The following is a 14,660-nucleotide window of genomic DNA, read 5'->3' as shown; positions in this document are numbered from 1 at the left end:
TTAGAGTCTGGGTTTGAGGCCCTTCTAAAGCTTGTCCCATTAATGTTGAATAAAAAAATAATTCTTCCCCTCAAACAGTTCTCCAGCATGTTGTTTTTTTCCAGCCTCACATTAAACCTAATATGTGAAGACTAAAAATAATTTAACATAGAAAGTATTCTGTGTTTTCTGCTTAAAAGACAACTTGGCTCAGACCACTCCTTGTAATAGATGTTATTTTCAAGAGCAAAAAATCAAGTAACTGCTACATTAACTGTCTGGTTTTTTTTTTAAATGGTCATTGAATTAAGCTGGAGCTTAGTAACTGTATTTGTTCCTATTATTTTTGTTAAATAAGTATTCTAGCTTCAATATTATGAAAAAGCAGTACTATAAACATTAGTGTTAATAGCTTAGTATTTTAGTCTTCCACAAATTAATGCCTGTGGTAGCTGGACGATTTTAGGCCTGTTCTTGTAAACAAGGCCTCACTGATGTGTAAGGAACAGCAACATGTGGCAAAAAGCTCCACATTAACCAAGGTAAGCAGTATAAATGGTGTATAGGAATCCCCTGTTAGACCAAAAATCTCCTAGAGAAAATCTCCAGAGCCTACAAATTAAAGACCTCCAATATCATTTTTAAATAAAGCCTTTTATGTAGTATGAGAACATTTTTTCAGCTGATAATCAAATGACACTATTATGCAGACTTACTAGATTTGCAAATTTACAGGTTTTTACAAGTCAGTTGGGTCCCTTCCTCAGGAAATCAGTTTAAGTTTTTTTTTCCTGTATTGACTCAAAGAGCCTAGTTGTCCTTAAATCCTTGTGAATATATTTGCCTTATAATTTGACGGCATTGAGTCAACACCCTTATAGGCACTGTAATGCAATAAAAAGAGAAACTGTTCAATATAGCTTCCAGTTACCTTAGGATCAGATTTGGAGAAATTGGAATGTACACAATAAAACCTGTACAAGACTTGAGTTCCATGTTGTGTTTTAAGCAATGAGCGCTTTTCAATGAAACATATTGTTTAAAACCTTTGCCTGATTTCTAATGGGCATAAAATGGTAAAAATGAAAGTAATGCATCTTGCTCTAAAAATATGCATTTTACATTTTTAATAACACTTTTTATGAAATTTAGCTTTGTGGAACTGAAAAATCTGATTGCAAATAATGGAATGTCAGTATTGATTTAGTGCAATTCTAGTGGTTGTTTTAATGTAATGGATACTTTTGCTGCACTGTTCTGTATTAAAATTCTTTAAAACACATTCTTTTTTTAACTTGGAAAAAATACATAGAGGCAGACATATTCTCTAGGTTCTTACTTTTATTTTGTAGCGGCATTTGAATAATATTAGAATCTTCCAAGTGCAAGTTTTTGCAAGCAGAACGTTGGAGCTTGGTTCTGCCCTCAGTCTCCCCCATATGGCTCCTAGAGAGTCAGTCAGAGGTGCACATGTGTATCTGTAGTGGAACAGAGTCTTAATTTTTCAGTTGCATTTATTGCATTTGACAGATCAGTGTTTGTTGTAATTTATGTTGGGTGCATAAAAACACATTTTATATAATAGGTTATTTCTCATTTAGCAGGTAATTATAAAAGCTCAAGGTTGTCATTCATATATTTGTGTGAAAGTAAATATTGTATCTATTGTAAGCATTTTAAATGAATAGCTGTTTAGACAGGTATCTAAATTTTAATGGGATCCATTATAGTAATTTCTCCATTTCTTTGAACCTTCTTACAGTTGATTTGGAGCATATGCGAACAGTGAAAGCTGACAAACAGCAACGATTTTGCCAGGAAAATGGTTTCAGTAGCCATTTTGTGTCAGCCAAGACAGGCGATTCTGTAAGTAAGACAAGTATAATTTTTTTAAATTATAGGGTATGATGTAGTAGTTTTACCGTCTCCAAATATCAGGTCATTAATGAATTTCAGTTACTGAAGTCCACACATGCCTAGATTTTTTCTGGTGTAATATATAATATATTAAAACTGTTCTGTTAATTACTGTGAAATCTCATGTAGTTTGAAATAAGTTATTGACTTTAATCTGTAAAGAGTTTAAGATCTGGCTCCCTTTTATGCTGTCTCTCTTCCTCTGTAAACCAACTGATTTCTCTCTGCTGATTAGTCTCTAAGTAAATAGGCTTGAGGTCACATTTTCTGAATTTTCAGTAGAGGGTCCCCAGCAAAGAGGCATGCTCCCCCTGGTGGTCCATTTAAAGTTGAACTTACTGATCTTCAGGTCTTGATGCAAAGCACATTTTCAGTAAATAAATCATAATGGAAGTATGGCTGGTTGAGTGATACAGAAATACATTCTGGTTTCATTGACTACAGTAGGCAAAGTAAATTTACGTGCTTTTGTGACAAAACTTTGTCAGTGGGCATTAAAAACATTTAAATAAACGTCACATTTCACTAAATTAGTAAATTTTGTATTGCATTTAGTGTATAATTTTGTATCTATCTATATGATTGAATAACAAAAAATAGTTTGTCATGTATGTTTTAAAATACTTGTCCAGAGGGCATAAAATAATATGCCACTATTAATTTCATATCCACTACCACTTGCTGATGAACGGATGCCATAAATTAATTTAAAAGGTTTATAAATGATATTATGTGATGTCTGTCAGTGTTCTTATTATAATGCAAGTTATCAAGGGTTTTATATTTGGCCATAGACCCTGGTCACATCTACACACAAAAGAGCTTCATGTTTCAGACATTTTTTAATATGTATATAAAAAATAAACTATGGACTCTTTGCCCAAACATGTTTAAAAAATGTCTGAAACATGAAGCTTTTTGTGTGTAGATCCTTGGTCATATTCTATATGGTATACCCATGCTATAATTCATTCTTTTTCAGATAGGTAATGATTCCTTTTGGAGTTGATGTGATGCACTATATCAGTGATGAGCAAATTAAAAGTTTAAAAAAATGATATTGTTAAACATTTTTGAAAGAACCTGTATACTTGTCACTGATTTATGAATTATAAGAGTTAATTATGCATTTTAATTGACATCTCAAACATGTAAGAAAACTTGAACATAAAAGAATACATTACCCTGGTGTATGTGCAAGTATCTGCTCTTAAGTGATAGTATTAAAGCTTTCACTCCGCTCCTAACTCTTCTTCCTAGTGAATGTATCTAAGCTAGACTAGGTCAGTTTTAAACATCTTAGGGTTAGTGCAACTACAGACTGTCTGAAACAACTAATTCTTTTGGTAGGGTCCGGTAATGCACCATAGAATCACAGGAAAGCAGGGCTTGAAGAACATCAGTAGATCATCTGGTCAAAGTTTTATGTATGGTTAAAACTGAACTAATTGGCTTTGACTCTTTCAGTCAGTGTAGAGCAACTGAAATATTGTAATACGTATTCTTGTTACTGCCCAACAGTATATGATTAAATCATAACATAAAGGGCTGGAAGGTATCTCAGGAGGTCATCTATTCCAGTATACTGCTGAAGGCAGGATCATCTTTGTCTAAACTATCCCAGACAAATGCTTGTCTAACCTGCACTTAAACTTTTAGTTAAAAAGATTCTGCAACCTTACTACCTAATCTCTTCCAGTGTTTAACCACCCTTCTAGTTAGACTGTTCTTCCTGTTACCTAACCTAAATTTTCCTTGTTGCAGTTTAAGCCCCTTCATTATTTTACCTGTCCTGAGTGGACATGGAGAATAATTGATCATCATCCTCTTTATAACAAACCTTTTTGTTTATGAAGGCTGTTAACTTGTTATCAACTCCTTCCTTAGTCTTCTCTTCCATAGAGTTAGTAATCACAGCTCTTTCAATATTTCCTTATATTTATCATATTTTCTAGCTCTCTAATCCTTTTTATTCCTCTCCTCTGGACTCTTTTCAATTTGTCCACATGTTTCTTCAAGGATGGTACCCAAAAGTAGACACGCTGTTCAAAGTGAGGCCTTACCAAAGCTGAATAGATTGGAAGAATGTAAGTCTCATCCTCTATGTTGCAAAATGGACTCCTTTGGCCTGATGTCTCCCAAAACCCAATTATTTAGGGATCTGTATTGGAGCTGTGGGTAGATCTTCAGAGGGGGTGTAGTTTAGGCCACTGTGGGCGCATCTACACATGCAATTAATGCACCTGAATAAACTGCAGTGCTGTTCGTGCCAGTTTATCTTCTGGGTGCAGCATTTACACGTGTGCCTGGGATCGCAGTACATTGAGCTGGGGTGGCACAGCCCCACCTGGCAAGGGACTTGATGTCAGTCTGCCAGCCTGGGGCTGCTCCCTCCCAACAAAACATGCAGCAGAGGGGCTGGCCTGAGCACAAAGGTGCTACAGTATGGGGCTAGCTGGTAGGCAGTCTCTGCACTGTAGCGCCCTTGTGCCCCAGCCAGCCTGGTCACTGTCTACACATGCATTGAGGCAGATTAAAGTACTTTGCTGCAGGATAGTACTTATATTTGGGAGTACTATCCTTTGATGAAGTTAATTAGTTTACTCTGGCCTAATAGAGCTGCACATGGAGATGCTGATGTTTTAATGCGGAGCTAATTAGTCTGTTTTGGAGTCAACATGTCATGTAGATGTGCTCTGTTGGTATGAATACTGTGCAGATATGCAAAGTTTCTTGAACTGGCTCAGCATGGCTAATATGGATGCTATTGTTTGTTATATTCTAACTAGTTCTGTGCATAATGTGGACTCAGCCCAAATATCTGACTAGAAGGCAAACTTTTGTTCTTTGTTACAGGGGTTTTATTTCTGTATTACCTGTTTTTGTTTACTGCCCCAGTTCTGATTCAGAAACTAGATACCCCATACCATAGATGCTTCTTAACCAGGCGTTTGTTAACCAGATAATGGCATTTCTTAAAAGCCTCTTTGAATTTAAGACGCAGTCTTCCAAATGTTTTGGCTTATGCTTGTCTTTAAATGTTGACTACTCATATGCATTAGTGCTTGCAAAATGTAGATGCTAAAACCTGTTGTCCTGTAGTTCAGAAACTTGTCTCAGTGGTACAATGCTCTGGTAAAATATACTTCAAGTGAACTTTTGTGAATAACCTTATTCATTTACCAGATGAAGTTATTTTCAGATTAGTTTTGCACAGGCCAATTTTTACATATTTACATGTTGTTTACAGTTCGGGAAAGGCTTGCTGTATTAAAAACTACTTTGAGCATGTCTGTTTTTAATTATTTAAATTGATTTTTTTTTGTAGGTCTTTCTGTGCTTTCAAAGAATTGCTGCTGAAATCCTTGGCATCAAATTAAACAAAGCAGAAATGGAACAATCACAGGTGATTGTCCTGATATATTGCTTTTTCATAGATGTTTTGCTTACTGTTAAAACAGTCTAAATGCAAGCAAATAATAAATTTTCCTTCAAAGTGAGCTAAATTTCATGTTTCATCAAAATTTGATTCAGTTGTGTGTTTTTACAACCTTTCCTGTGTATTTATTCCCCATAATTCCATAATTAGAAAAGGTAAAATTGCAGAATTTGTGCCATGATAAATTAGGGGAAAATTAATTGAAGACCTTTATCTTTCTTTGGAATTAAATTTAGCTATAACATATGAATTGGAACATACATGTGTGCATATCTATATATACCCTAGGTTAGTGTAAGTATATACTTCACACTAATGAATGAAAACTGTTTAGAAGCACCAGCAATATTTAAAAAGTCAATCTTCTAAGTAAAATACTCTGGTTTTTCAAATTCAGGTGTTTAAACATTTTCAGTTCAGGTTGTATATTCAGAAGGGCTTGCATGTGAAATCCAAAAAGCTTTTACACAACTGCTTTCATAAATTCTTAAAAATAAGGGTTGTAATACACAGGTAACCTTTACAATATCATGACTTTGGAATAGTAATGCATGTTTTTTAAGTGTTATTGTAATACCAAAATAAACCTATGCCAACTGTTTAAAATTCTGGATGGTTGATTGGGATTAATGTATAGCAGTAATCCAAATAAGCCCCAAATTTAAGTGAAACCCATTTATGTACAGCTTGCTCTTTAGTTTACTAAAATACATAATAAATATATAATATAAAATAAGGGTTTCTGTAAAGCAGCATATAAAATTTATGTTGAAGAGGTTAGCTAGAAAATTTTATTTTAACTAGTGGAAAGGCAAAATATAGTTTACAATACACACTGAAAAAGCCAAGCAGAAGATCCATTAAAAACTGAATTTGTATTATGCATGCAAGTAGAAAATATTAGTACAGTATCCTTCTGGTATTTTTCATTAAGACACTTCCTATTTTCTTTCATTGCAGAATGTGTGGAGATAGTTTATTACATTGAAAATCAGTTATTTTCAAATTCTCTTGGCATTTGTCTCTCTAATGTTATTGGGACTCTGCCCTGGTCTCAGATCTTCATTTTTAGTGTCAAAAAGAACATTCTCAAATCCTCAAAAAAAATGATCAGAAACACATTTTGTAAGAGGGAAAATTGTAATTGTCCTAGTTACACAATGGAAAATGACCACTAATATTGGTTGAGAGCCAGCATCTTCCAGAAGCATAGTTTCATAGTGCTAAGGGTCGGAAGAGACCTAAACAGATCATCAGGTCTGACCCCCTGTTCTGGGCAGGAACAAGTGCTGGGGTCATAAAACCCCAGCCAAATATCTATCCTGCCTCCTCTTGAAGACCTCCAAGGTAGGAGAGAGCACCGCCTCCCTTGGGAGCCCATTCCAGAGCCTGGCAGCCCTAACTGTAAAATAATGCCTCCTGATGTCCAGACTGAACCTTCTCTCTAACAATTTGTGGCCATTATTCCTAGTAACGCCTGGTGGTGCCTGAGGGAACAGAGCCTCCCCCAGTTTCCACTGGTCCCCCCCCCCAGTGAGTTTGTAAATGGCCACCAGATCCCCTTTCAGCCTTGTCTGGAACTAGAGATGAGACTAGGCTCTTCCAAGAAAGAAAGATGTTGTGACTATAGATTGGGTCAAGGACTTGGGAGAAGTGAGATTTGTTTTGTATATCTCAAATTTCTTGTCCAAAACCAAACAAGTCGCTTAATACTCACTGCGTCACAGTTCTTCAGTTACTACATGCCTTATTTCATGGCACTGCTTGTGAAAATACATGTGAGGCAGAGAGCAGTAACATATGGCTCACAAGGCCACTGCAACTGACCCATGGAAATGGAGGACTTTCCTTGTGCCCATACTCATGCTGGGGCTGAACAGAGGAGCTGTGCTAGGGTTGAGAAACTTTCAGCTGTTATCGTTCCACCCCTCCCAACCTTCCCCAGGGCTGTGGCATCGATGCAGCTTCCAGCAGGTGGACAACTGGGGGGGCTCTGATTTAAGTTAAACCAGGAATAGGTCTGGGACAGACATCGCATAAAGCAATTTGCCCCAAATCAGTTAAGTCTGCTAGTACCTTCAGCCAGGTTTATCTCAAACCAGTTTCAGCCATATTCAAACTGGTTTATGTGCCCTGAATATCTGTTCTGTTACAGGGTTAAACCAGTTTCTGATCAGTTAAACTGGTTAATGTGTAATGTCTGTCCCTAGCCCATCTGCCTAGTCTCAACACAACTACCCATTGACAGGAAGTTGTGTTTGCGCCAGAAATGGGGGGGGGGGCATGTGCCCCACGCTGAAATTGGCCTTCGCCAGCCAGGGAGTGGGGGGCAATGGCCAGTGCCCTTCCTGAGAATGTGGAGGCACCAAGAGAAGCGCCAGTGGCACTTCTGGCTTTGCCACCGACATTTCCAGTTTGCCCCACCCCCAATTTGAACAGCACCCCCCTCCCCCCGAGGTGGCCAGACCAAGTCCAGACGGTCAATGCCTTGATGATTGTAGCTTCTGCCAAAGAGCAACAGATAAAAACTGCTACTGACTGCCTAAAGCCTCAGCAAGGGTGTATTTCTGTGAGGGTGAGGTCCCTTAGCCTTTCTCCACCAAGGAGTACCCACAAGGCATAGTTCCTTGCATACATACATAAGGATGCTTACTGAGTCCTGTTGTTAAAAGCAGGAGAGTGGAACAGCTGTTTTAGTATCTTTCTGTCTCTCAGAAGAAAGCAGATATTTTTTAAATGTACTATGTCTAGTCTGTGTAATAACTTTAAGATCCAATAATAGAGGTCACATAAACCCCAAATGTGAAAAATCTGTGTGAGGAACTCACACCAAAATAGTATCATGAGAAATAGTGTAATTGGAAACGCGTTCTATTAACATATCTCTTCAAGATTGCTAGTTACTTAGTATTGTGAATATTGGTATCTTTTACACAAACTGTTTTCAACTCTCCTCATTTTATACGTGAGAATCACAGCTTTCATTTAAAAGGATATTTAAACATTTTGCTTGCAAAGAAAACCTGGGAAACGTGACTTGAGTGAAGTTAGAGGATAAACAACAACAATCCCAAATGAATTATTTAGTTCAGACTTTTAAATTTTTGAACACTTAGGGTTGGTGATTCTGCAAAAACACTTGTGATGAGGGCAGTTGTTCTTGGCCACATTAAAGCCAAGAGCAAAATTTCTATTAATTTAATCTGTTCTGAAGTCTGTTCTTGCACCAAAACTGCCTCCTTATCTAACCCTGAAGATACCTGCATGTGATTGGAAAAGAGTATGTTTTAAGGTGAAATTCCAAAACAAGAACACTTCATTTTTTTTAACTTATTTTCAGCCCTCTAATTTTTCACTCATTTAAATCACAAGGGTCCTTTGAAATGTAGGAAATGGCTCTTTAACTAATAAAATGTTTTTCTTTTAATTTTTTTTACTTGCAATTGTAGTATAAAAACTGCATGGGGTACAATTTGTTTCTTGGCATTGGAAAGGGTTAGCATTTTTATAAGGGATATACATTTTTCACTTTAATTAAATGCCAATTGAGCAAATTCGAGCTCGTGTCAGTCCTGTACAATATAGTGTTTGGCAATTAAATAAGTTGTGGAATTCAGAGCACCTGTACTAAATAAGGAAACTTGAGGCTCTGCTACTTGGCAGAAGCTTATTATCAGATTTGATAGTGGTATTATCAAAATGGATGATGTTTATGCAAAAGGAGTGAATCTAGTAGTAAAATTATTGCAGTGGTGTTTTTCTCCTTCCTTTACTGAAATTCTTTTAGACAATCCAAGTCATTTATGTTAATCAGTCTCCTGCCACAAAGTGACTTAAACATGGGTCACTAACCTAGCTGTGTTTACATGATGGGATTTAAACCAACATTTGGGGGAACAATTAATTGCTTATTGATTGCAAGGTTTCTTATCCTTGGCTTTAGCGTGGATGTTGGTATGAAGAAATTAAGTCTGGTGAGGTCAGATAACACTGTTTAATGCTGAACCCCTACAGTGCTTTACATGGGATTTGGCAACCTTTCCCTTGATAGCATTGGGTCTGAAGTTTACTAAATCATGACTGTTGTCTACCAGATAAGATAATATGAAGTTGATCAATTAAACCTTTAGCAGAGTACATCACCAGGTAATAAATCTAGATCTTGTACCTCCCAGTTCAATTACTATTGCTTGTATAACATATAATCTTTATTTACAAAGGTTATCTTCAGCCAGCAGTGTTTGTATATACTTACCACCTATATTAAATAGTGTTTCATATGTATGTATGTATGCATGTATGTTTTTATCCCCCTCAACTGTATATCATTTGTAACTGGAAAATATTTTGAATTTAAAAAAGAAATAATATAATGATAAGAATTATATAAGAAATGTAGTGGATTTCGTCCATACAATTTCCAAAGCAAATTTTTTCTTTGGTATTGCCTTTCTGGGTTTTTTGAACATATTTACATTATTTTTATCCCTTTAGCAAAAACATTGTATATTATTCTGAAATATTTCATTGATTTTTATAAAATGGAAGTTGAGATGATTTTTGGTTTTGTTTTTATTAAAGGTAAATATTTGGCAAAGAATTTTCAAGGCAGTTGCTTAATATGTATTTCATGTCATTAGATGTTTACCATAAAATTCAAATATGCTTTTTCTGAGTCTCCTTTTGCAAAGTATAAGTGCCAGTCATTTCACTGAAAAAACACCTCTTCAGGATTTACAAATGACTAAGAAAATTTTGCATGCAAAACAAACATACAAACTCAGAGCACCTAGATATGAGGCTTGTGTTAACTTTATTATTTTGGACCAATAATGATACTACAGTAATTATATAGTGAGCATGATCCATGGGTGGCTTTAGTACAATTGTGGATAGAGAGAGGACAGATCTACAAACACTGAAAGAAAGAAAGAAAGTTTGTCATCTTTTTCTCCTTTTTAGTTCTTTCTTTTTCATCCTGCCACTACTACTATTTCATACATTTTTATTCGTACCTCTTGTTGATTAGTTTCACATTGGTTTTTAGAAAACTAATAATTGATAAAGCTAAGAACCAACTCTTGACTCCAGCTATGTAACTATCTACTACATATATTTCTCTTTAGCAGGGGGGCCTAGAAACATACTTCTTGTTCAACTGGTTTGCTTTTGTGCTATCACTGGTCATTCCTTCTTTTTCAACTATTGATGTCTTTTCATTTTCTCCTTTTCTTTTGTTTCTCATTCTCCTTGCTTTCTGTCTGTTATACTGATTCGTGGTTGACAGCATGTTGTCAGGGCAGAAATAGTGAAGTATCATGAAGATTACCAACAGAACACTACCAACTGTCAAAGTAAAGTCTGTTCAGTACAGTAGTCCAAGTATTACGGTAAAAAAAAATGCATTTTTTAAAGTTACATTGCTTTCCTATGATGTAGTGATTATGACACTGAATATCACTCTAAATGCATAGTACATTTCATAAATATTATAATAGTATGTTACATATCAATTCAGAACTGTTACAAAAAGTGAATTTCCAACGCTGAATGTTAAAAGTCCACCTGACTGAATGGGCTGTTGGGTTATCACAGCATGCAAGGGAGTGGTGTACCTATTATCATTAGCTTTCTTTCTGTCTTAGCTTGAATGACAAACTGCCATTTACAGTTGGGTCAATTAGGGACAGCCTATTTGATGAGTTAAGAGCTGGTCTTGAATTTATGCATCCAGAACTGTAGCAAGATGGCTTACCGGGGTGGATAGTTATTTGGGCTAGCGAGCCACTTGGGGAGTTTTGGTGAACTGTCATGAGCCAGGTCAGCACCACCCCCACATCTTCCCCAATCCTGCAGCAGCTCACCAAAACGCCAAGTGGCTCTGCCCCAGAGCCCAACCCCATGCTATCATCACCTGGCAATCCTGGGATCTCCATGGAGATCAACACAGGCAGGACTTGCTCATTTGGGTGAGGGCCATGGGCAGATGGGGAGTGACATCCAGGAGTGGGATGGACGGGCTGCAGCAGGGCCAGGGATGGGATCAAGATCATGGGACAGTGACGAGGTGGGACCAGGGCCTGGAGCAGAGCCACAATCTATTCCCTTTATGTCCCTGCTCGTAGAAATGGCACCCATTGCAGGTGCCAGCTCAGCCCCAGGCTTTGGCCCCATGCTGTCATGGCCCCACGATCCTGATCCCAACCCTGGTCTCACCCACCCTTCCTGTTCCCAAACACCACTCCTCACCTGCGCACAGCTCCAGCCTCTCTGTCCAGCCGAGCACACTTTGCCCACATAGGTCCCGGGCTGGTCTCCCTGAAGACTCTTCCCACCCACTCTGTCCAGTGCCCCCAGCAGTGGGTGCAGGGGAGATGGGCCAGGGTGCCTGGAGAGCAGGGCCAGGTCCTGTGGGAGTGACAGAGACTGACAGTGGCAGCTGGAGGAAGCTGCTGATGCGGGCAGTGTGAGGAAGTGAGTCTGGCTACCAGGCTGGCCCAACCCCACAGTGTGCCCAGGGACAGTGGAACCAAATGCACATGCCATAGCCAGGGCTGCCCCCATACCTGGGCCAGATTAAAATTCCTTGGTGGACTGGATCTAGCCTGCAGGCCATATTTTGCCCACCCTTGGCTTAACTGCTCTGTCGCTACACCCATATTAATAATATAATATTGCATATAAATGTTTTGACAAGACATTTAAAAGCTGACATTTAAAAGTAGTACATAGTTGGCTCATTTGGTCACTGAATGGTTCCAGATATGGAAATAAGTGGTCTCCCTTTGCTACCAAACTTTGAAAATCTTTGAACACATCTTTGCATATGTGTTCTAACTGGCTAAAATAGCAGTCAATAGCAATATCAAGAAATATCACAGACCAGTTAGAATGGGATGCTGCTCAAAGGTTACTGTTTCAGGTACAATTTAAGTATATTTTAATGTACAAATATAGAATCTATTCTTTATAGAATTTATTTTTGCAAAGATATTGTGACGGGGCTGTCAGCCAGTAACACATTCTATAATCACAAGTTTCCTAAATAGAACAGACGTATCTTTGAGCCTCAAATAAACAGTGTAATAAACACGTGTTTGCAGTACGTCATATGGGGAGATGCAATTTGTGCACATTTAGTGTTTATATTCCTTCATTTTGGTCTTTAAGCATTTTGCCTATCTGTGCAATTGGTATTTATAATAATTAGCCCCTAACAAGTCTTGATGCATGAAACCAGGGAAAGAATACTACACAATATGTCTGTTTCACTGATTTATTCTTTGTTAGTACTAACATACATGTTGGTAAATTATCTGTCTTCTAGGAAAGGAGACATTCATTAAGGAAATTGCCATGTTCAGTGTTTTAGCAGCACTTCAAACACAGTTTGCTTCTCATATCTTGATAATCATTGTGTTCTCTTTTATGACAGCGGGTGGTGAAGGCAGATATTGTCAACTACAGTCAGGAGCCTGTGACAAGAACTGTTAACCCTCCTAGAAGCTCAATGTGTGCAATTCAGTGAACATATTTTCCTTTGTATTGATACCTTTGGCAGTCCTTCCAGCCTTGCACAGGCCGAGGGCTTGCCAGGAACTTTGTTTTAACAGTGACCATCGCTGTAGTGCAGTTAGAGGTTTCAAAAACTTGCTACACCATTGTGTGTTGAAAAGCAGCAGGCAGTTTCTTTGACTGGCAAAGATTCAAATGTTGGACCACACACTTTGAAAAATTAAGATCTCTGTTTCTCTGAATTATATTCCATTGAAGCAGTATAACTATGTACAAACATGTTCTCCATTTGACTGATGTTGCAGTAAAATTTGAATTAGAATACCTGTATTCAAAATAGTTTTAACAACATTTTTGCTGAAAGATTCCTTGCCAAAGCATTTTGTTGTCTTTTCTGTGATCTGAATTGATGCTCAACAAAATGTAACTTGGAGAAACTATTGTCAGATTAACATTTTGAGTCAGTAATATATTTTATCTAGGAATAATTTGGAAAGTGTTCCATTGTTTATATATAGTGCAAAAATGTATAAACTGTATCTATTAAGCAACAATGCTTGAAATAAATCTGAAATATGAAAATACTTGCATTTCTGACGTCTCAATTTGTTCCCATTGCTGCTTGAAGGGTACTAGTATCGGATGTGCATTTTATTACTATATCAATGTCCTTTCTTATGTTAGACGAAATGCATATATGCTTTCATGAATATATATAAGCTTCAATCAGCAGTTTGGTCTGTTGATGATGACTGATGTATTCAGCACACATTAGGAAGTGTTGATTGATCAATTAAGATCAGTCATTTTCAGCTGGTTAGTAACCCTCAGTAATGTTACACTCTTTGATAGGATGCATTGGGTTTGGAAAACACTTTTTTTTCCTTTCCCTGCTACCCAATTTCAGTGGAACTTCTGGTTTGTTGAGAGTAAGAGGTGAACAGAAAGTTAAGCCATTCAATCCTGTCGTGTCTGTGATTAGCACATTTCTTCTCTCTACTTTTGAACAGCATATATTTCTAGAGAGTGTTTCTTCAGTTATACAGTGATCTCTGGGCATATTTGAATGGGGAACCCAAAGAACAGTGTATGGACAAATGTATATTTCAGCCACTCTAAAGAGAGGGAAAGAGGGGCTGTTGTTTGGAAGCACACAGCTGCTGTTATACTGTAACTTTAGATTTGCCTAATCCCATAGAAGTGAAGTAAGCTAAATACCCCTAACTCTGACACAAGAGTTAAAGTTGGAATACTTCTGCTGAACTTCTGTATCCATACAGAATCACAAAGATATAAATTGTACACAAGAGTAAATTGGATGCTTATCTTGCTGGGATCCTATGACCCCAGCTGACTTCCTGCCCTTTGGGCAGGGGGCTGGACTCGATGATCTCCCGAGGTCCCTTCCAGCCCTAATGTCTATGAAATCTATGAAATCTATGAAAAGCTACAGTGTAACACCTGATATTGCTTACATTATCCCTTGATAGCAACACAATTGTTACACCTGTCTGTACCCAGGACACAGCTGTTATCTTCCACAGCCTTTCCAAGTGCAATGAAGACTGCACTTCATTAGTGCAAGGATATACTACTAATGTTCCAGGAAGGACAAGATGAGAAGGGAGTTGGGAAGGTCACAGAGAGAGGAGGGAAATGAGAAAAATGACAGTTCCAGACTTTTGCAAGGCTGTAGCAGAAGGCTGAGCATATATGCATATATGAGAACCTGCTTTCCTTTCAGCTACTGTACCTTTGTTGATCCAACGCGTACTGAAATTCCAAGGGAGAATTGCAAGTGTGCTACCAT

General features: G+C 37.6%; 1 protein-coding gene across 2 annotated transcripts in view; it reads left to right on the top strand.

Moving 5' to 3' along the window:
- RAB28 (RAB28, member RAS oncogene family) overlaps positions 1-13,434 on the top strand; it is a 101,637-nt gene extending 88,203 nt beyond the window's left edge. The window contains exons 5-8 of one of the 2 annotated variants that reach the window (XM_090035600.1): positions 1,742-1,845; positions 5,225-5,302; positions 10,623-10,725; positions 12,771-13,434. In XM_090035600.1, the coding sequence (XP_089891726.1) occupies positions 1,742-1,845; positions 5,225-5,302; positions 10,623-10,712 (272 nt within the window). In that variant the 3' untranslated portion in view covers positions 10,713-10,725; positions 12,771-13,434. The remainder of the gene's footprint in view (positions 1-1,741; positions 1,846-5,224; positions 5,303-10,622; positions 10,726-12,770) is intronic. The other variant, XM_090035599.1, reaches the window with a different exon arrangement.
- Positions 13,435-14,660: the final 1,226 nt, after the last annotated feature.

This window comes from Crocodylus siamensis, chromosome 2 (genome assembly GCF_052110815.1).
Source record: "Crocodylus siamensis isolate JL-2025a chromosome 2, ASM5211081v1, whole genome shotgun sequence".
Taxonomy (NCBI): Eukaryota; Metazoa; Chordata; order Crocodylia; family Crocodylidae; genus Crocodylus; species Crocodylus siamensis.
The sequence above is the reverse complement of the archived record's forward strand: the minus strand, read 5'-3'. Positions and strand labels throughout refer to the sequence as shown.